Source organism: Hyaena hyaena, unplaced genomic scaffold (genome assembly GCF_003009895.1).
Source record: "Hyaena hyaena isolate Hyena2069 unplaced genomic scaffold, ASM300989v1 scaffold_341, whole genome shotgun sequence".
Lineage (NCBI taxonomy): Eukaryota > Metazoa > Chordata > Mammalia > Carnivora > Hyaenidae > Hyaena > Hyaena hyaena.
Window position 1 is genome coordinate 604,690 of NW_024080973.1, and position 22,395 is coordinate 627,084.

Below are 22,395 nucleotides of genomic sequence, written 5' to 3' on the forward strand. Positions count from 1 at the left end.
GAACCTGATAAAAAGTTCTGTAAAAACAGAATCTTATTTACCTATATTGTTAGGCTTTCTTGATTAGAAGAAAAAGGGCTACAATCATAGCTCACAGTCTGGAAATGACATACACACAGAAGGTGCCGATGGTATCATGCATGTGAACATCCCTTTCATGTTGGTGGCAGTGGAAAAAGGACTCAAATCATTACATGAAATGAAACTTAACATTCTTACTGTTGACACGAATGTTGACATGCTAAGATGATCTAGTGGTTTAAAAATAATTACCCTTGCATTCTGTGCTTCTTGGAGCTCTTGCATTCTCTGTAATCTTGCCTTGTGATCCATCTTTTCAAATATTTTTACTTTGCCCAGGACGGACTTGGGCGTGCCGTCTTGCTCCTCACTGCCCTCTCCCGCCTCCTCACTCTCTGGAGGAGGGACAGGAGTGGAGGGCTTCAGTATAGGCCTTCCAAAGGCAGGTTTTGCTGCAACAGGAGGAGGATAACCTTTGGCAGATGCCCCAGGAATTTCATTACCAGCAACAGCTGAGGGGTTTGACTTATATTCCTGGGATCTAGAGAAGTCAAAGGATTCTTCTCTGTTCTGGGTTTTGGCCTGCAGAAAACAATGAACATATTTTTACCTTGGGTTTTCAGTTTATTTTCAAATCTGTATTAGTGATTTAATACACTCCCATTTCCTAATCAGTTTCCAGAGGTGGTCAACAAATACCATTCTGACAAGGAATCAAATGCTACATGACAAACAGCCACTGGTTGGGCATCCTGAGCCCTACCCTGCTTCCTACAAAAGAGTATTAAGAGCTCTAGGAAACCAAGAGGGTGTTGGGGAAGGGCTGGGAGACCTGCAAGTGTAGAGGCAGAGCAGACCTACTTTTGTGCTAGAGGAGATTAAGATTAGTATCTTGGAGGAGACCTCAGGACAAGTCACGGGTTCAGGATTGAAGAGTGGGATCCTGAGGGCACATGCCCTGGTCTAGAGGGGAGGCCCATGTCTAGTGTGTAGGAGACTGGAGTAAGGAACGGGAAAGGTAGCATATAATGCTAATGTCCACTCTAACTTCATACATTGATCCTAGGCCTGTTTGTACATTTTCAGTGATATATTTTATGAGGTCACTGTTTCTGACAGCTCACACAATCAGTGATTACTTTTTTCCTATCAAGTTAAATGGAGAGGTTTTATTGGGTTATAATATAGGAAAAGCTTGTTTTTATAGATTTGATTCAGAAAAGGGTAAAAATATCATATGACATACACCAAATGTTCTTATACTGATTCTGAGAAATGATTTAATTTAAAAATAAATTAAGCTGAGGGGCGCTCTGTGGCTCAGTCAGTTAAGTGTCCAATTCTTGATGCAGCCCAGATCTTAATCTCAGGGTTGTGAGTTCAGGCCCTGCATTGGGCTCTGTGCTGGGTGTGAAACCTACTTTAAAATAAATTAATTAATTAGTTAAGCTGCCCTCATAATAAGATGCATCATAAACAGCAGTGGTGATTGTTTTCTTTAGCAAACGATCAGTAGGGATTTTTTAGTTTATCTAAACCAGATTGTGGGCAGAAAACTCCAACTGAAAAAGAAAAACAGATTCTGAAGCCGGTGCTTCTGGGCATTCAGTATTTGTCAAACTTTTATTCTTGCTATGAAAAAAAAAATTTTATTAAAAAATAAAATAATAAATGAATGAACAAGTGAATAAGTAAATAAATAAATAAAATACCAATAGTCTTAAAACTGTATGCCTCTCCTAAAAACTACCTTTCCTTCTTTTTGCTCTTCCCTCATTTTGGGGTTCATCCACAAACCAAAAGACACGTTTTAACAGACAAAATTTGAGTCAGAAACATGATTCAATGCCATCTTATTTTGTGTGCTGTTCCATGGCTATGCAGGAAGCTGTTGGGGTATCTGCTTCCTCTTCCTCCCCAACATGGGCTTCCCAGCCACATACCTTGGGCGGTTCTGGCTTGAATGCTGGGGGTGGGCTATTGTCCCTAAGTTGATCTCTGCTAGCAGCCCTCCTCATCTGAGCTCGTGGCTCTGGGCTGGGTTTCCTTATGCTCTATAAGACATAAAGGTTCATTCACAACAAGAACATCCCAGCAAAGAAAAGAAAACACTCATTTGCTTTGCTAGAGTTTTGCCAATTTGCAAAAGTTCAGAAGTTGAGGTTCCTAACTTCCATAAATTGAGACACTGACCCAGTGCTTCTTTACTGAAAAGGCAGATACCAGCATATTCCCATTAATAAATGCTTAAGATCCTTTTTTTAACTAGCTACTTCCATTACAGTAGTCTCTTCCTTTAAAATAATCCCCCACTCCCAAAGACCTCCTAAAGTCTAAAATCTCTTTGGTCACTTAGAACTATTAATATTTTAAAATTAGCACATCTATACCTGCAGACATTCAGGAGTTAATTGATTTTTTATAACTTGTCCACTGGTATGTACTAATTTTTTGGCAATGGTAGGTTTTATCCCCCCTTTCAGCTTTTTTTGAGGGGAGGGGTACTTTTATTTCATCAAGAATAAAATCCTTTACTAAAATGAGATAACCTGCTAAAGAGAGGACAAGAATAACTCTTTAAATATATGGATAATCTATATCATCCTAATGTCTCTGACGTGCAGCTACTATTTGGTCCTAACTTAGTGCCTGTTGACATGATTTCTAGGATCAGAGAAGCTGTCTATTCACTGGGCAGCGGATGCATAGTATACATGATCAGATGTATATGTGATCATGAACTCAGTTTAAAAATTGAGGGGTGCCTGAGTGGCTCAGATGGTTGAGTGTCCCATTTCGGCTCAGGTCATGATCTCAGGGTTTGTGGGTTTGAGCCCCACATCAGGCTCTGTGCTGAATGCTTGCTCAGAGCCTGGAGCCTGCTTCAGATTCTGTGTCTCCTACTCTCTCTGCCCCTCCCCCACTCACGCTCTGTCTTACTCTGTCTCTCAAAAATAAATGTAAAAAAAATTTTTTTTAATTGAAATACAAGAGAGAAGGAAACTGATGGGGAAACACTCAGGAGTTTTGGCAGGATTAGAAAGGTTAAAGGTAGGATGGATAAGAAGAAGCAAGGATACCTACAAGTACAGAGAGACCTAATCAAAGGTTACAAGTAAATACAACAAAATTTTATTTATTAAAAAAATAATGTTGCACTTGTAATTTGGACAGCTGGCACATAAAACTGTTCAGTGTATCCATCGTGATCGAGAACATCAGTGATGAGTGCTGATCACTCAACCTCTCCCAGCACTAAATTCCTGTCCAGCTTTCCCATGGACCACAAATGCTATCGTGCAGGCATTGACTTGGAATAAGAAACTCCCTACAAGTCATCTGTTCCAACTCTTAGGAATACCTTCCACAGCACCCTGAATAAACAGTTGTCCAGAAGAATCCAGGTGAAACACCAGAACCTCTTTTCCCTGCCCATGGCCTGACAGCCTATGGCCTGCCTCACCTCACCTCCTCATGCTGCACCGGCTCCGAGGAGCGGGTGATGGAAGACACCAGTGGCTCCTCAGCTGGCTCATCCAGCTCATTGTCAGTGTAGGCACCTCCTTCGCCGTCGGTGTCTTCAAAGTCACTGATGAGGCGGCTGTCGCAACTCAGATAGTCCGCGCCCATGGCAGTTAAGTAGGACATGCGGTCTTCAGGGTCATCATCCATCCCTTCCATCTAGAGGAATTTGTTTCGGAGGGTCAGTGGGGTCGACATGGCTCCTGGGAGTGGGGACTCAAGAAAATTCCCAAGGGCACAGCCAAGTGACTGAAACTTTGACATGTTCTAGAAAGGAAGTCATCTTTATTTTCTTGAAATCACTTGGCTTTAGATTACTGTGTTAATTTTGTGTGCAGGGACTCGAACTAGGAACCCTCTACCCTATCTAGCCTTACTACCATCCATTCTTTATACCATGGTTGAGCCATGCTTCCTCAGATGGTTGCACATTTCTTCCAGAATTTGCTTCTTTCCAGCTTTTTCTGCTGATACTTGACTCCTAGTAATAAACGCACACTGCCTGGTGCTGCATACCTCTCTACTCATCCACACGATTCTCAAATCCTTGAGGAAGGAAGCTATGTCCTGTTCAACCTATTCTCACAAAAGAGGCTCCAGGGAGCCTCAGCAGGCTATAAACACTCTGAAGATGCGATACACCTTTAAACATGCAGTTTCCCAAGGGCAAGACTATGACTCAACAATCTACTTGGTGATTGAGTCACTTCCACAACAAAATCATACCTCTGACATCTCACAAACTAGTTCAATTCAGCTGGACTACAGAATCCTAGCACCAAAGGCTCCTTAGAACCACAGGAAATTATATAATCTCTGTTTCCTCCCTGCAGTAGAACTGTGCACAAACTACCTGCATAGATGAGAAGCTAGCCAATTTTAGACGCCTACACAGGCTTCCTAGAATCCTCTTATCAACCTACTCGAATTCCTAGGACACATTCTCTCCTAATCTTTCTAAGCGAATGATTCCAACTCTGCTAGCTTTCCCTTTTTAAATTGATTTTTAACCATATTCTCCACAATTCCCATCCTCACCTTTCCCCCTCATGCTGAGTTTCCTGTGTCCTTCCTTAGTAGGCTGTGGATGGAGCTCAGCACAAGATCTTGTAAGCTCTGATTAGTGTGCTTGGAATACAACACTAGTTACTACGTTAAAAGTAAAAGGGAAGTGAATGTAGGGTCACATACATCACATTCTGCTTTTCTTAGAAAAGTCTCTTCATTTTATTACTTTTTCAGAGAATTTATAGAATTTCAAATATGATTAGCACAAATGTTGGAATCACTTCAAATGGGCATGGTTTTACTACATTCACTACCCTCCTGAAAAAAGATTCAGAACATGGACTCTTACCTCAAAGCAGAGTATCTATGCCACATACCTTTCCTTCAGACACCCAAACTGCTTCTCCTTGCTGATGCTGAATTGTGTCCTTCAAGCTGCCAAACCAGCTATCATTGGCTGAATTTAGATTGATTGTAGCTACAGAAAGGTAAACAAAAGGTCTGCATCAATTTCAGAGCAATGTTATTAAAAATGCTATTTGACCTCATTTTAACTCTTTTCTGTCATATTTGAATTTAAACTCTGACAAATCCAAGATAAAGTCTGCATATATTTGAACAGTAAATTCCTTTAGTTGAATGTAATTAAAACCATTACCAGTCTAGCTATTGAGAGTTTATATTACAGATGGATGTTATAAGGCTAAAAGCAAGTTGCTTTCTTTTCAGAATGTCTATTTTTCAGAAAAGCTACCTTTAGAAAGTATGTTTTTAACAATTACATTTTTAGGAGCAAAGATAACACATCTAAGCCAAATATGAAAGTAATGTATTTTAAAGATCATTACATAGACATATATGTTATAAATAAGAAAAACATATATCAATTTACTATTGGATATCTCCAGTAAAATACTGAAGGTAACACTTAGTGTTATCAAAATTTATATCACTTTGATAGGCTTTAACATTTTAGAGTATACCTACAGATTAACCAAACTCTAAAGGTATTGTCTTCAAGGAATATACATTTTCTATTCAGAACAAAATATAATTTCTATAACAGCACTTACTATGGATAGACCAAGCACTTTTCCAAATACTTTACATGGATTAGCTCATTTCTTATTTATCAAAACCTTGCAAGATGGGTATTGCTGTTGTCCTCATTTTACAGAAGAAAAATTGAGGCACAACAAGTGAAAGTAACTAGCCCAAGGCCTCACCAAACAACTGAAAAAAAAACTAGATAGAAACTCAGAAGTTTGCTTTTAGAGCCTATGGCCTTAGCCACCACACAGCACAGTCCATCTGAAAATACAGGGGCATCTGAGTGGCTCAGTTGGTTGAACATCCAACTCTTGATTTTGGCTCAGGTCATGATCTCATGGTTCAGGAGATCAAGCCCTGTGTGGGGCTCTCAGCACAGAGCCTGCTTGTGATTCTCTCTCCCCCTCTCTGTCCCTGCCCCACTTGCACTCGCTCTCTATTTGAAAATAAATAAATAAACATTAAAAAAACAAAAACAGATATAAAATACCAATCAAGTAAAACATGCATTCATTCTCCAGCAATATGTATTTATGGACCTAATAGGGATACACTGATAAAGCAAACTGCTCCAGAATAATAAAATACATTGGGCCTAAAATGATCAGACTGCACGTATATTAGGACTTTTTAAACTATATTATAGCCTCTTATTAAAGAGTATGGCATTATGTGTAGCACCCAAAAGAAAATTGGGGATTATTGGTAAAGCTTGCTAGGCCCCCCTGATCCATCCATCCTGAAGTCTGCATAATTATATATAGCCAAAAAAGAACCATTAAGCAATTTGTAAGCAACTGTGCTTCAAGTTTTCTTCCTAGTAACCTGTATCGTTCTTTCATGTAAGGAGTTCTAACCTTGACCTTGGAAAATCCTGAATGAGCTTAGAATTTCCTTGGTTATCAATTATGAATAGCATTAGAATAAACTGATACACTGGACAACTCAAGCAAAATTAACTTGATTCCTCAGACTTTTGTATCCTTACCATGGTACTTTGCAAAGATTATTGTGCTCTTGGGTAAAATATGATGCCATAGTACTTGCATGTGAAAGTGAGATTACACACACCAGAAGCAAAATAAGGGGTTTGTAGTAAATGTATACATCAAACTGCTTTTTGAGCTTTATGTTGGAGTTGAGATTAATACAATCTGTATTTATCATAAGAAAAACTTAAAGTTAAAAGGGTCTTTTTGAAATGCAGAAAATATGTTCATGCCTGCTGATAAAATGAAAAAGTCATAAAACCTCTTACTGAATTCACACTGAGTCATATATAGAAAAAAACTTCACAGTAGCTCATTTCCTAAGACCCACGTAAAGATAATACAGACTGAGCTGACACCAACCAGCTTGTGCACTTGACCTCCTTTTAACAGGTGGGTGGCACAACTGTGATGTTGCCTTCTCTTAGAATCAAGTACCTTTAGTTTACTATTGGCTTTTGCTCATTAGGTTTCGTACATTCTTTGAGCATTATTATATGCTATATATTTTAGTTAATTACGATTGCTCCCAATCTCTGGACTAGGCCTCTATCCACTTGTATAGGCTTAATACATCTCTCAAACTCCAGACAGTACAATATTGGAAGAATGTGCATTCAGTCTCTGTCTTGGCTGGGAGTCCTGGGATTTTGAGAGCATCTGTTCCTACCCCTGGCACAAGTGTGGTCATTATTTCCTCCCCAGCCAAGGAGGTTGCTGGGAAGTGGCAACTACAACAGCAGAAGGTGGCGTGTAAGGCCGGACAGGGAGGGGGAAATTGGGAACGAGTGCTAAAGGATACTGGCTTTCTTTTTGGAGTGATGAAAACATTCTAAAATTGATTATGGTGATGGCTGTACAGTTCTGACTGTACTAAAAACCACTGAAATGTGCACTTTAAATGGGTGACTTGTAGAGAATGTAAATTAAATTTCAATAAACCTATTCATGTGGCAGGGATCCCCTCTAAATAAGCAACCATCAACTAAGGTGTCCAGCCAGAGAGTAGAGTGTCTTCCATCTTCTTCTTCTGGTTTCTAGTGTCTACATTCCCTTGGGAAACCAAGAATTGGCTTGGCTACTGTAGTTTGGGTTCCTTCAGCTGGTACAGGATCACTTTTTCCCTCAAGCCTTTGCAAACACCATATAATGACATGGAACCTTTTTTTTCTTTACAACATGTAATATTTGAAGAAGTAATATCACTAATAATAATCAGTAGCCTTTGTTCAGGACTTCCAAAGTCCCAGGACTGAACTGTACAAATTTCGCATTACCGAAACCTGGGGAAGCTGATAAAAGGGTTAGATTATCCTGTGATACTTAAAAAAAATCCCATAACTTCACAGAAATGGTGGCTCTGCTTGGATTTCTCAGTTCACAGTTCCGTTTCATTGGTCTTCAAGCCATGAGCTGAGTGCTTCAGGAATTTCAAGAAAACATGTAATTCAAACTTCATGTTTAAAAATAACTTTCGTGACAAGTACATACAAATGAATTCTATAATAAATTTTTTAAACAGGGAAAGAAGGGCAGCCTAACATTTTAACTTACACCAAAAATGAACTTTCCGTGGGGCAAATCTCAGAATAAAGCTTTCCTTGTTATCTCCACTTAACTGAGGAATACCTTGAGTTTGCAAGGGGAGGCATTTTAATAGTGTCATAATTAAATACTCATCTGTGGGAAATGGGACTCTCATTACAGTGCAACAGGGAAAAGAAGAATATTGAGCCTGGAGAGTCTACCTGCAACGTAACCCTGGATTTTGAATTAGTATGTTTAAAACAGTTCTATTCTTCCTACTTATAAATTCAAAAAAAATGCCATAAATTTTAAAATCATTAAAAAAACTTTTTGATTCTGGCCATAGTGCACACAATCAAGCCACAGCCTGGTCAGGCTGACAGAGACACAGGGAATAGAAAGCATTTATTGAGACCATCCATGCAGCTTTCAAGAGTCAAACTTGGAAGTCTGGAAGAATACTGTTAAGAGGCCATTTGGCAGAAAAGGAAACAACCCACAAAACTAATAGGCAACCAACGGAATGGGAAAAGATAGTTGCAAATGACATATCAGATAAAGGGTTAATGTCCAGAATCTATAAGGAACTCCCCAAACTCCACACCCGAAAAACAAACAACCCAGTGAAGAAATGGGCAGAAGATATGAACAGACACTTCTCCAAAGAGGACATCCAGATGGCCAACAGACACATGAAACGATGCTCAGCATCCCTCCTCATCAGGGAAGTACAAATCAAAACCACACTGAGATACCACCCCACGCCAGTCAGAGTGGCTAAAAGGAGCAAATCAGAGAACTCTAGATGCTGGCGAGGATGTGGAGAAATGGGCACCCTCCTGCGCTGTTGGTGGGAATGTAAACTTGTACAGCCCCTCTGGAAAATAGTGTGGAGGTTTCTAAGGAAACTAACACTAGAACTCCCCTATGACCCAGCAATAGCACTGCTAGGAATTTACCCAAGGGATACAGAAATGCTGATGCATAGGAGCCCATGTACCCCAATGTTCATAGCAGCACTCTCCACAATAGCTAAAACATGGAAAGAGCCTAAGTGTCCATCATCGGACGAATGGATCAAAAAGATGTGGTTTATCTATACCATGGAATACTACATGGCAATGAGAAACAATGAAATCTGGCCATGTGTAGCAACATGGATGGACCTTGAGGGTGTTATGCTGAGTGAAATAAGTCAGGCAGAGAAGGACAAATACCATATGTTTGCACATATAGGAGGAACTTAACTGAGGAAGAAGGGGGGAAATGGTGGGGGAAAGGGAGAGAGGCAAACCATGAGAGACTCTTGAATGCTGACAAAAACTGAGGACTGATGGATGTGGGGGGGAGGGGGGATGGGCATGGAGGAGGGCACTTGTGGGGAAGAGCACTGGGTGTTATGTGGAAACTAATTTGACAATAAACTATTTGTAAAAAAAAAAAAAAAAAAAAGGCCATTTGGTAGATAAGTGGGGGTTGTTGGTGAAAGTCTTCAGCACCCAGCTCCATCTATCCCGAAGACTGCAAAATTCCATGTTAGAGGTTGGCACCTCACAGTCACTTCAAAGTTCTAGATGAAACTAGATGCTCAGTGTCTCCATTTCCATTCCAGCCTCTGACTTTAGTTATCCTAAACCTTCAAACTCTTGATGAGCTTTAGGCAGGAAATGGTTTGGTATCCCAGAGGCAGATCTAAGTTACAAATATCAATGCCCTGCCCGTTTGCTAGACCTTATGCTGACCTTTGGCACACAGAGTTGGATAATGTACAGTCCCTGCCTTCAAGAATCTCATCATCTATTAGTGGAGCTGAATAAAGAACTATTAAACCTTTCTACGCATAAGGTCCTCTGGATCCTCAGTCAGACACAGCCAGCTAGTGTAATTATGCCTGTGTTCCAAAGAGCAAATGATACCTACTCAAAGCCAGATAAAGGGACTGCCCTAGAGTCACTGGCTACCTTCTTCTACCATGCCCCTCCCTTTGTCCAGCCTCCTTCAACCTGGTTCTTCCTCCACAACTCATTAGATCCCTTCCTACTATCTCATATCCTCACATGAGCTCCAAATTCAACTCTAAGGCAAGCCCCTAGCTATTCAATGGACTTAAGCAAAGGTGGGGGTGGGGTTGAAGTGGGGAGTAGCCTTAATATCACTCATAATGATATAGCTTTTGGTCAGATGGACAAATTATCTGGTAAACAGAGGAATTAAACTATATGACCCCTTTCAGCATTAAAAATAAATCTACACTCTAACATATAGAATATTGGGCACACAGAGACACCACAGTTTCTTCTGGGCTCAGCCACTTAATGTGTGACCCTGCAGAAGTTGCCTGGCCTTTCTTACGGTCCAATAAGCACACATGAAAAGCTGTACCAATGTTAACTACTGCTGTAATAAAAACAGTGATAATAATTATTATTACATCATTACTATTAGCAGTAGCAGTAGTAAAAACAAGAGGAAAGATGATGTATGAATTTATCAAAAGCTCAAGCTCTTAGGACTCTACATTTAAAAAAAACAGATTACGGAGCGCCTGGATGGCTCAGTCAGTTAAGCGTCCAACTTCAGCTCAGGTCATGATCTCATGGTTCGTGAGTTAGAGCTCCACATCAGACTCTCTGCTGTCAGTGCAAAGTCCACTTCAGATTCTCTGTATCTCTCTCTCTCTGCCCCTTCCCCACTCATGCTCTCACTCTCTCTCTCTCTCACAAAAATAAACATTAAAAAAAAAACTTTATGATAGGCCACTCTCCTGTGTTTTTGGCTAAATCATCTCTCAGTTACAGCATTTTGCCATAGTGGTAAATAGTGCATATTTTAAACAAGAAAAGCCAGTGACAATAAAACAAAATGTCTAATGTGGACATTTAGCTACCCCCTCCTTCCCCAGAGTCAGATATGCTAAAAATGACAGGCGGACGGTGAACAGCACTGAACTCAAAAGAGCTATCATTACCTGAAAGATGTTCTATCCATAACAGTCTCCTCACGTTGCTCTCACAAAACTGCATGACCAAAAACTTCATACAACCCTTTTAAACCCTGAATTATACCACATTCACAGAAATAGTCAACGTGTGTAGGTATTGCATATATTCAGTTACTAAAACATGCTGTGTTCTTAGATTATTTTATAAGGAATAGTAGCAGTGAGTCTTCATTTCAGGAACTTAAAAAAATATACTATTATGTAAAATTTTAAACATAGATAAAGTAGAGAGAACTTGAACTTCCATGTCTACATTATCCAGCCTCAACAATTATCAACTCTTGTCAATATCCCCACCCACTCTCCTCACCAAAGATCATTTAAGCAAATTCTAGGCATAATATTAGGTCAACCATAAATATATATTAGGTCCATCCGTGGATATTTTATTTAGTACACATTCCTACTATGTGTAATAATAATAAGATATTAATATTATTAGTATTATTAATAATACTAATAAAGATAAAGACTCTTTATTTTTAAATATAATCACAGTAGCATTTATCATCCAAAAAATGGGAGTAATAAATCCTTAATATCATCCAGTACCCGAAGTGTTAAAGTTTCTATTTTGGGGACCTTTATAAATAAGGAAACCAAGTTCCTATCACTCTATTAATGCACACATGCATGGTAAGTAGAGAATGATACCATCTTTTTTTTTTTTATGTTTATTTTTGAGAGAGACAGACCAAGCGTTGAGTGGGGGAAGGGCAGCGACACACACACACACACACACACACACACACACAGAATCTGAAGCAGATCGTAGGCTGCAGGCTCCAAGCTGTCAGCACAGAGCCTGACATGGGGCTTGAACTCACAAACTGCAAGATCATGACTTGAGCTGAAGTCGGATGCTTACGTGACTGAGCCACCCAGGTGCCCCGAGAGAATGATAAAATCTATATAGAGTCGTGGGTGCTAAATGGTGCACTAGGCTTAATCACGAGCCTGCAGTCCCACACAAAAATTTGAACCTCAAAATACGAATTTTTGCCTGTCACTGATCTTTATGATACAATTTTCAGTCAAAATTAAATACACAAATGCAATGAGTCTAATAAACTTTTTTTATAGAACTTCTTTTCAAGGAGTTATAAATAGGATTTCAGATTACTCTTCTTTTTCATATTATTTTCTTGGTTCTTCCATTCTTCAATTCTGTATTTTCCACTACGGAACAAAGAGACAACATTTTAAATTTCACTTACCTGTAAAAAGATGTGCACAAGTTTTTTTAAGCTTATTGGCTTGGTCATATAATTTCCGAGAACTTTTGTTGGATGTTGGATTCAACCTCTGTCTCATAGTTTTGACACCTTGTCTGGAGTCTGGGTTAAAAAAAATTACAATCGGGAACCACTGAGTGTAATTCAACAGGTCCACAGCTTTAGGAGTCACATCCAGTAGTGCATGCTTATCCTGTTAGAAATGGGGAAAGTTACATAAAAGTTACGTATCTAAGATCATACAGCAGCAAAGAGTTTGTCTTAAGTAAAGGCTGCATCAGATAACACTTGTCAACTTAAATCCAAAAGCAGAAATGTTTTCCTCCACATTATGTCCACTTTAATATTACTAGTCTATGAGAACTGCTAAAAAAATGAAGTAACAGGGTATCTGGTATAATGTTGAGAATTCTGAAAAAAAACAGTACATCACTGCCATTGAACATCAACTGGCATCCACACAATGCAACAGCTTATGTTTATATTTATTTTTTACAATGAACATTTAATAATTATTAAAAATAGATTCTGTCCTAAAAAAGACTGCAACAAACCATCACCTAATTCTTTCGACAACATGGCCTTCAGATGAATTTCCTCACCTGTTCAATAATTTGCCTCACAGTATTTAGCCGCACTACCCCACTGGATTTCTCAGATCCTGCATCTTTTGGTTCCGTTTCTGCAAAAGTGAAAAAAGGGGGCTAAATAACTTTTCGAAATCAAAACTAAAGACTCCATAAGTCTGGCATAAGGAACCACCCTAAGGATAGACAATAAGAAGGACCCACACCACCTCTTTAATTGAAATCTAATCTTGAGGAAGCATAGTCCAATAAGTAGAGACAAGGGGTTTAGACTCTGCAAGATATCAATGTTAGAAAATAAAGTAGAAAAAGGAGGATACTTAGGTCTTTCTAGACATAAACAGATTATATACTAAAAGATACCGTTTTATCAGTGTTAAATTTCTTGGGTATCGATAATAGGTGATTGTATAGAAGAATGTTCTTGTTCTGAGGAGATTCATGTGGCTAAAAAAACGTTGTAACATCTACAACTTCCAACTTTTCAAACTGTTTAAAAGAAAATTTTAAGACTGTGTATCTATACCTGTCGTAGGGGATATATATGGCAAATTTTCTAGCTGGTGACAGTGACTGCATGTGGAGGGTAAGTGGGTATTCATTTTTTTCCCATCTTTCCTGTATGTTAGATATTTTCAAACTAAAAATTTGGGGAGAAAAAGATCATCAACAGACTTACTAGCAGTTTGGAATAGTTCCGGTAACTCATTTGCCAACTTTTCCAGTGCTATATCTGCTATGGGACCAAATAAGACCACAGGTCTCTTGAAACCAGCTGAAATGAGACAAGAAAGGCCATGGAAACACACATTTCCTTAATTAATAAGATAAGAAGCCAAAATATTTTATAGGCTAGTGATAACATGACTAAAAAAAGAAATGGTTTGTTCTCCCTCCCTCAATTCAGCCCTGTTCTTTCCTGAAGAATATGCCTTTACTCCCCTCCCTAGCGTCAAAGATAAAACTTTACTGGGGCACCTGGGTGGCTTAGTCAGTTAAGCATCCAACTTTAGCTCAGGTCATGATCTCACGGTTCATGGATTTGAGCCCCACGTCAAGGTGTGCTGACAGCTCAGAGCCTGGAGCCTGCTTCAGGCTGTGCTTCCCTCTCTCTCTGCCCCTCCCTCACTTGTGCTTTCTCTCAAAAAATGAATAAACAAACAAGAAAAAGAATGAAATTTTTCTATAGGTAATATATAAAAACTTGCATGGCAGTGTAAGAAGAAATAACTGAAGGGGCGAGCCCAAGTGGCTTAGTGTGTTAAGCTTTCAACTCTTGGTTTCAGGTCAAGTCATGATCTCAGGGTCATGAGATCAAGCCCTGCATCAGGCTCTTCACTAAGCATGGAGCCTGCTTGGGATTCTCTCTCTCCCTCTCTGCCCCTTCCCCTCCAAAAAATTAAAAAACAAAAAAATTAAATAAGATGTGGAAATACACCTCCATGTAGGAGTTTGTGTCACATTTTTGGAAGTCTTATTTCATGTCTGAATGTGATTCCAAATCTATAACCTAGCATTGGTCTAAGTGGTATAAGTCTGAGCCTGACTATTACAGTATGAAAATAAAGAAAAATAGGCTCAGAGCCCAGTCAGATCACTTCCTGGCCCCACTTGGCTTCCTCACCTTCTCGCAGCAAAACCCTCTCATAAGCAGGGAACTTGGTGCTAACCGACACAACAGCTGTTAGATCTTCCCGACTCTTCCTTAAGTTTTTCTTCACACCAGATCTCTGACCACGCATTCTCCAGAAATCTGCTCTGTCCCCAGCATTGTCTCTCTGGGCATTCTGAACACTGGCCATTTGTTCAGCTCTGGGAGAAAAAAAACCACAGGAAGTAAATCTTAAAAGCCAGACAATGTAGAAATGAAGTTAAAATTAACCAAATGCAGTTAATATTGCTTATGAACTTGGATTAGAGAAGATGCAGCTTGACAACGAAGAGGTTTCGCAGAATGGGAAATGTGGGGACATTCTCCACAGTGGAAGCAAAGAAAGGCTGAGTGCACGTAAAATCTATCAGAAACAGCTCAGTACACAATAAACTTGGCTTGTTCTGGGAGGCTGGAATACAGTAAACATAACCAAAATCCCTGCCAAAGTACAATTAGCTTTACTATTTTCCTCAGCCAGCCAACCAACTTGTGTTAATTGGGGTGGATAAGCCTCTCCTAAGGATGAGGGCTAGACAGTGGACAAGGGCAACCTGTGTCTGAAAGGTGTGTTGGTGTGCTACTGCAGCTTGGTAATCTGCTTGTATTCTATGCAAGGCAGCAAGGCACTCCATAGGAAACTGTTTAAACACTAGCCAGGTACAACAACCAACCACATGATGCTAACTAAATATACCCTACCAGTTAGTGGGTATCTCACAGTCCCAGGCCACATAGGTGATAGGAGAGGACACAAAGACAAATGATGAAGTCATGGGGACTTCTTTTTGAGCAGGAAAGGGGCTGTAGTTGATTTGTGGGAGGAAGGCTTAAGAGAGGTGTACGAGAGCATATGATTTCTGATACCTGCTTTTGTTGGGGATCAAGCCTTTCTCCAGCTCATTTCCAATCCTCACGGCCAGCCAGTGGCCCAACTTGCCATCATACAGTGTATCTATAACTCGGAAGACCTCCCCCCTGGTGAAGGCCAGGCTCTGTGGCGTTTCCTTCTCACATTCAAAGTGGCTTCTTATAAAAAACGAATCCCCTCTGCCACAAGCTAGTAGGTCTCTGTACACTGAAAAACAAAAGCATTGTTGTATGTTGCATTCTGCTTAGCCAGAGGGTCTTTTCTTGAAGAGTTACCAGCTTCTCCTATCTCTAATCACCCTTTTTACTTCTCTTCCTTTAGTAAACTCAGTGGACAGGCCCTCTGGGAATCAGGGCTCAAACAAGGAGGACAAAAAACTAACTCCATGAGTCATAGTAATGGTTAATTTTATGTGTCAACCTGACTGGGCCACAGGGTGCCCAGATATTTGGTTAAACTTTATTCTCTGTGTGTAACTGACAGTATTTTGGAATGACAGTAACATTTAAATTGGTAGGCTGAGTAATGCAGATTGCACTTCCTCATATGGTTGGCTTGGCCAATCAGTTGAAGGCTTCAATAAAACAGAAAGGGGACCTCTTCTCTAAATAAGAGGGGGAAAAAAAACCTCTTCCTGCTTTAGAACTAGAACATCAGCTTTTGGGACACTGGCTTTTTTTCCTGATTTCAGACTCAGGTGAACTATCAGGTCTTCCTGGGTTGTGAGCTTGCTAGCCCTAAGACTGTAACTATACTGTTAGCTCTCCCAGTTCTCAGGCCTCTGGACTTGGACTGGAACCAAATCATTGGTTCATCTGAGTCTCCGACTTGCCAGCTCACCCTTCAGACTTTGGGACTTGCCAACCTCCATAATCATGTGAGCCAATTCTTTGTAATAAACCTCTACACACACACATACATCCTATTGATCCTGTTGCTTTAGAGAATCCTAATATACTGTCCAGTCAGCCCCTAAAGCAGGCAGGGAAGATGCTATCAACCCCCATTCTACAGATAAGGACAGTGAGGCCTGAAAGGGTACAGTAACTTGTCAGACTGATAAGCATTAATGTGGGAGTTGACCCACAGATGGGGGCCCTTTGCATCTTTCATATGGAAACCCAATAAACTCCAGACAGTACTTAAGGACAGATCACTATTCAGAAAAGCAGTTTTATTCCAAATTGACACAGCTGGTAAAATGATTTTAGCTGGTGCACAGAAAACATTTCTGTAGGACATTAAATGGTACCCAAATTTTCTCCACATAGCTGTGACTCAGAAATTGAGTGTCAAGATATACTTCAGTTTTTTAATACCTAGACTTACCTCTTCTGTTCCCAAGATACCTCTCTCATCCTTCCTCCCTTCTCCCACTTCCCACATTAAACTAACGACCAAACTTGCTCACCATCAGCTCGGCTCTGAGCTAAAATGGTCACCGTTTCACCTTTGGGGATTTCTAGCAGGTAGAGAACGGCATCTTCCCGAACCAGCCCTCTGAAATCCTGTGTGTTCACCTGATGAGGAAAACAGAAAAACAAACCGGGGAAAAGGGGGAGGAAAAAAAGTGGTTTTTAAAAAGACATCACCTAAGTTTTTGTCTCTTTGTTTTCATCAGGGCCTGCCCAAAGCAAATCCCAGACGTAAAAAAGTCCTTAGTGTCCTAACTCAAACCCTCCCAATACCTGCTATGGGCCTAGGCTGTGTGGGCATCACCAAACCTTCCTGCCTCCCCACATTGCCAGCCGTCCCTTAGAAATAGGCCATTCCATCAAGGATTTGTCACTAGATCAGATTAAACCTTCTTATGTTTGTTTGTCTGTCTCTTTGAGTCTCCCATAGAGGTGGTCAGGGAGGTAACATATCATTGTGAAACAACTGTGATGCTACAGGGAGTGGTAGTTTTATGGCAAACAAGCATGCTGGCCCAACTTAAGGCATTAACACTTTAAACTGATTCAAATAAAAGCCTGCAAATAAAAATACAATTCCACCTTCCTCCTAAAGGTTCTGTCACCTAGAAGGTTTTTAATATGTGTGCATGAAACTGAAGAACATTAGCCTTATATGACATACCATTAGCCTAATATATAGGCTTATGTATTTAAGCTTCTGGCACACACTTATTTCTGGCAAGGAGCCACAACATTTATCCCCCACCAACCAAATAGAGGACACCATAAATAGGTTTTGAAAGGTAAGTTAGAAATCAAGTAAAACTGAAATGTGGCACAAAGAAAAAGACATTTTGGAATCTTTGTTCAGTACTTTTAAAAGCATTTTAAAACAGAATAGTTAAAAATAAGCAAATATAAAAATTATTTTACGGGTGCCTGGGTGGCTCATTTAGTTAAGCCTAAGACTTTGCCTCAGGGCTTCATCTTACGGCTCTTAAGTTCAAGCTCAGCATCAGGCTCTCTGCTGTCAGCACACAGACCACTTCAGATCATCAGTCTCCCCCCCTCTCTGCCCCTCTCCCACTATTGCTCGCTCTTTCTAAATAAAACATTAAAAACATTTACTTTAAAGTGCCTAATATTTTAATAATGTAGAAGTAAAAAGAAGATACAGAATTCCTACAGAATATTTTTTTTTCAATCATTGAGGACTATGGAACTCTTTATTACTTTATCACTGAAAAAACAGCATTAATTGAGCCTAATTTAAGGTTGGAATATATGATTAAGTGAAAATAGGCATTAAGTTGACAGTTGGTGTTTTTGAAATAAAGTAACTTGCTAAAAGCAATCCCAGTAACTTTTCCTGTGAAACAATATTTATCATTTAAAATATCTGTCATTCCCATCTCTCTCTCCTAATTAGGGATCATCAGATTTTAGAATCTAATCCTTTCTTGTGCCATTTTCATATCTACACCTGTGTCTGTATATGGCCACATGTTTTTGTATGCACTGTATGTACCTATATTTTTATTTAAAAAAAATTTTAACGCTTATTTTTTGAAAGAGAGAGCGAGCAAGCGGGAGAAGGGCAGAGAGAAGGAGACACAGAATCTGAAGCGGGCTCTAGGCTCTGATCTGTCAGCACAGAGCCTGACGTGGGGATCACATTCACAGATCGTGAGATCATGACCTGAGCTGAAGTCAGATGCTGAACCGACGGAGCCACCCAGGTGCCCCCGTCTTTATTTTATTTAAATAATGCCACAGGGCTTGAGGGAAGACCTTGGGGGTCCCTCTGTCCAGGCTATGGCCATGTGAGACTAACCTTCCATCAAGCTACAAACTATAGTGGTCAAAATTAAATCACACATGGTAGCTACATTTAAAAACTTAGGAGTTTCTTTCTCTTTTCCATCCCATAAAAGTTTCTGAAAGAAAGTTAAGCCAAACATGAAAACACATACTTCTGTTAATGGATGAGGCGTACATCCTGCCACAGTACACTAGTGTGTTCATTCCGCATGTCAGGCTGCCGCCTTTACAGAGGGAACTGCCTCACTTAAAAAACCCTCAACAGAAGAAAAGTGACTAGTATATGTACAGAGTTCCCCATATATTCAATTTGGCTGTGAAAAGGAATGTTGGAACAAATTACAGTTAAAAAGGCCAGGACAGCACTTTGATACCGGAAGGTTAGGTTGTACAGTCCTCTCCAAGAAATATCCTCTTTCATTAATCTATTTAGTAGTCCACAGGGACTAGCTGTGTCTGCTGTGAGCCTGAAAAGGATTCTGTATCAGCTACGGCTTCTCTGCCCCAGTAGGCAAGCTCAGTCTTTTTTTTTTACCCTTTTGTAGAACTGAGAGTTTTTTAACAAAAAATTTATTCACACCCAAAAATGAGGACCATCTATAGTCTGACCTTCAGGTGGGATTACTGAAGGAAAAAAAAAAAAAAAAGGTTTTTCCTTGTCTTTCACTAGGGTGACAACAGGAAATAAGATACTTAATCATAAACATTGCATACCATGACTTTCACACATGGAAGTGACTCTCCTGTCTTTAACAACTTACAGAGAAGTTTGTCAAGCCTGAAGGTGAATTCACTGTTTTCATGGAAATTTAGAAAATCTTTTTTACCCCAGGACACAAAAATATTTTATCCTTGAACCTTCATGAGCAAAGGCTTCCAAATTCCTGACTTCCTATGGCCCCACATTAGTTGAGAAATAATGTTTTTTCTCCTTTGGTATCAGCCCAAAAGTAAATTGGTAAGAGCTGGCACTCTGATGGGATTCTTACTGATAACACTTGGTAAGTAGTATTTTCTAGGATCATGTGGTACCACAGGGTTCACTCAGGTACACTTAGTCTTCTAGGATCCTGACCAGAGCCAAGGAGGGTCTAGAGTATCACTGGAAAGCTTCAGCAAAGCTCATGATCAAGCTTTGCCCTTCATCTGCTCCAGAAATGAAATCTGAACTACTGCAATAAGGCCAAGAGCCAAGGAAGAGGACCACCTGTTTTTGTGCTCTGTTGCCTGCTTCCTTGGTAATTCTGCCCCTTTTTTTCTCCCCTCTCCTTTGAACCTAGATACTTTTACCAGACCCCCTAGTAACTCATAAGAAATGCAAGTTTACAGAAGCAGAAATTCCAATGAAGACAGTTTCCTGTATTTTTAGACTCACAAGGTATTTGATGTTCTTGATATTTATTCAGAAGTTGATGGAAAATAGATTTATATGTATCTCGTGAAATGTCAAAGCGGAGTTGTTTATTGTTTTTTAAAACCAATAGATTATACAAACATATATACAGTAACTTTGAAAGGACCAATATTTGATTAACCAGAAATTCCCATTCCTGGTCAATTTTAGATGTAAACAACATACTGAATGGCAGCAACTTGTTATTTTCCAGTGCGGGGGAAGAACAGACATTGACCTTCCTGCTCTGTGCCAGGAACTCTGCTAAAGGCCTTGTGAGTGCTATCCATTCTAATCTTCCCAGAGCCCCTGCAAGGCAGGTATTCTCATTCCCATTGAACAGATACTGAAACCTGAGTGTCAGGGTTAAACCAGGGTCATAGAACTAATGAGAGGCTGGGACTGGATTCAAGGCTGACGATCTAAGCCAACGCCCAACTTTGTTCAAGTCCAGCACTCGGCCTTAAGAGTGACAACCAGGCAGGGAATCGATAAAAAACCAAACATTAGCAATATCTTCTGAGAGATCTTCCTCCTAGGCCTTAAGTTAGAATCTCAATTTTTTGTTAAGCGAACTAATAAAAATCTTAGCAAGGATCTTAAACACTATAAATTCCCACAGACAGGAGCATGAGTTCTGGGTTCCAGGACTGAGAAGAGAAGGCCCATTCGAAGGAAACAGACCTTATACTTAGCATGAACAAACCTGCTACTGGTCTGTTTTCACGAGCTGGACGCTTCCCTTATATAAAGGTTCCTTCCCAGTAATGTCTGGAAACAGGGCTGGGCTTTCCTACCTTCAGAATCTGGTCCCCTTCTTGAAGGCCTTCTTGCTCTGCCGAGGTACCCTCTTGAATACCAGCCACAAATAGCCCAATGTCATTGCCACCAGCCAACCGGAGGCCCACGCTGTCTCCCTTCTTAAACCTCACCATTTTGGTATTAGGACTGCAGTGGGTTCAGTTTTAGAAAAGAAAGATGGAAAATTTTTCTTTGTAAAGGAGAACAACATTAGCAGTGAAAAATTTAATTTCTTCTATCCAAAGAAAGATTTACATATTAAAAACCTCATTTTTATCATTTTATCTTTTCTGGAACTGTGAGATGAACATCAACAGGCCACTTAACTGGTTAATAAGTAGAAATTAAGGTGTTTATATAAACTCCTTCAGGATCAGAAAGCAAACAAAAGGCAGGGCTAGGCTGGCTGACCCGCAGGTTAGGATTCCTTGAAAGGAAAGCCTGCTGCCACCGCAGGATTCTTGACAAATGGAGACACAACCTGGGTCCAGCAAAGCCAGATCTTACTCCAGGAGCTGCTCCTCTCAACCACCACCGAACCATGGGCCATTATCCAGAGCAGAGCATGTGTCATTTCTCCCCTCCCTCCACACTCTAGGATTATCAGGGTACTGCAGGCCTACAAAGGCCCTGTAGTTAAGCAGCATTTCACCTACTGGAGAGTTACCAATCTGGCCAACTCCTCAGAATCACATTCTGGAAAAGCAGCTAGATAAGTAGACAAGCAAAGTTAACATCACCAAAGTTCACCCAATTCCACATTTTACTTTTCTACAAGTTATTTCTCTTTCTCATAAACACTAACAATAGACGTTGGTTAAAGGTGTCTCATTATATGCAAAATCATCATCTGCAGTTAAAAAACACCCTTCTGTATTTCAGTTAAAGAGACTGAGGTGTGTGGAAGGAGAAAGGAAAAGAAAGAGAGACTGAAAGATACCCATATATTGCTTCATCTTCAGGACTAGGACGGAGAAAAGTTCTTGGGGCTGCTTTTGGTTGAGAAGCTGTGGATTAAAGAACATCTGTCATTAACAAGATAACAAGAGTGAGTTCATCTCTATAAAGATCACAAAAATCTAAGTCTGTACCCTATGCTACATATAAGCCGTCACATCAAACAACAAAAATAAGTTTAATTTTGAGGCATTAGCTGGTAGCAATGGTTTCTCAAAATAAGTGAGGTAAGAAATGAAACTTGGGGCACCTGGGTGGCTCAGTCAGTTAAGTCTCCTACTTCAGCTCAGGTCATGATACCATGGTTTGTGAATTTGAGCCCCTCAATGGGCTCTGTGCTGACAGCTCGGAACCTGGAGCCTGCTTTGGATTCCCTGTCTCCCTTTCTCTCTGACTTTCCCCATTAGCGCTCTCTCACTCTCTCTCAAAAATAAACATTTGAAAAGAAAAGAAACTTCCAAAATGCCAGGTGCACAATCACCTGCAAAAGAATATTTTTTATAGCTTAAAAAGCACATAAATCTGCTCTTACCTCAATAATTATTTATTATATAAAATCACGGT

At 40.0% G+C, this 22,395-nt stretch overlaps 1 protein-coding gene across 4 annotated transcripts in view; it reads right to left on the reverse strand.

Moving 5' to 3' along the window:
- TJP2 (tight junction protein 2) overlaps positions 1-22,395 on the reverse strand; it is a 125,423-nt gene that overhangs the window by 3,401 nt on the left and 99,627 nt on the right. For 2 of the 4 annotated variants that reach the window (XM_039249533.1, XM_039249531.1), the window contains 12 exons: positions 21,815-21,881; positions 20,871-21,021; positions 16,874-16,982; positions 15,459-15,669; positions 14,565-14,752; positions 13,620-13,715; positions 12,956-13,035; positions 12,336-12,546; positions 4,929-5,029; positions 3,490-3,702; positions 1,965-2,075; positions 274-603 (listed from right to left, as the gene is read on the reverse strand). In XM_039249533.1, coding sequence (XP_039105464.1) covers positions 274-603; positions 1,965-2,075; positions 3,490-3,702; positions 4,929-5,029; positions 12,336-12,546; positions 12,956-13,035; positions 13,620-13,715; positions 14,565-14,752; positions 15,459-15,669; positions 16,874-16,982; positions 20,871-21,021; positions 21,815-21,881 — 1,868 coding nt within the window. The remainder of the gene's footprint in view (positions 1-273; positions 604-1,964; positions 2,076-3,489; positions 3,703-4,928; positions 5,030-12,335; positions 12,547-12,955; positions 13,036-13,619; positions 13,716-14,564; positions 14,753-15,458; positions 15,670-16,873; positions 16,983-20,870; positions 21,022-21,814; positions 21,882-22,395) is intronic. The other 2 variants (XM_039249530.1, XM_039249532.1) reach the window with 1 other exon arrangement.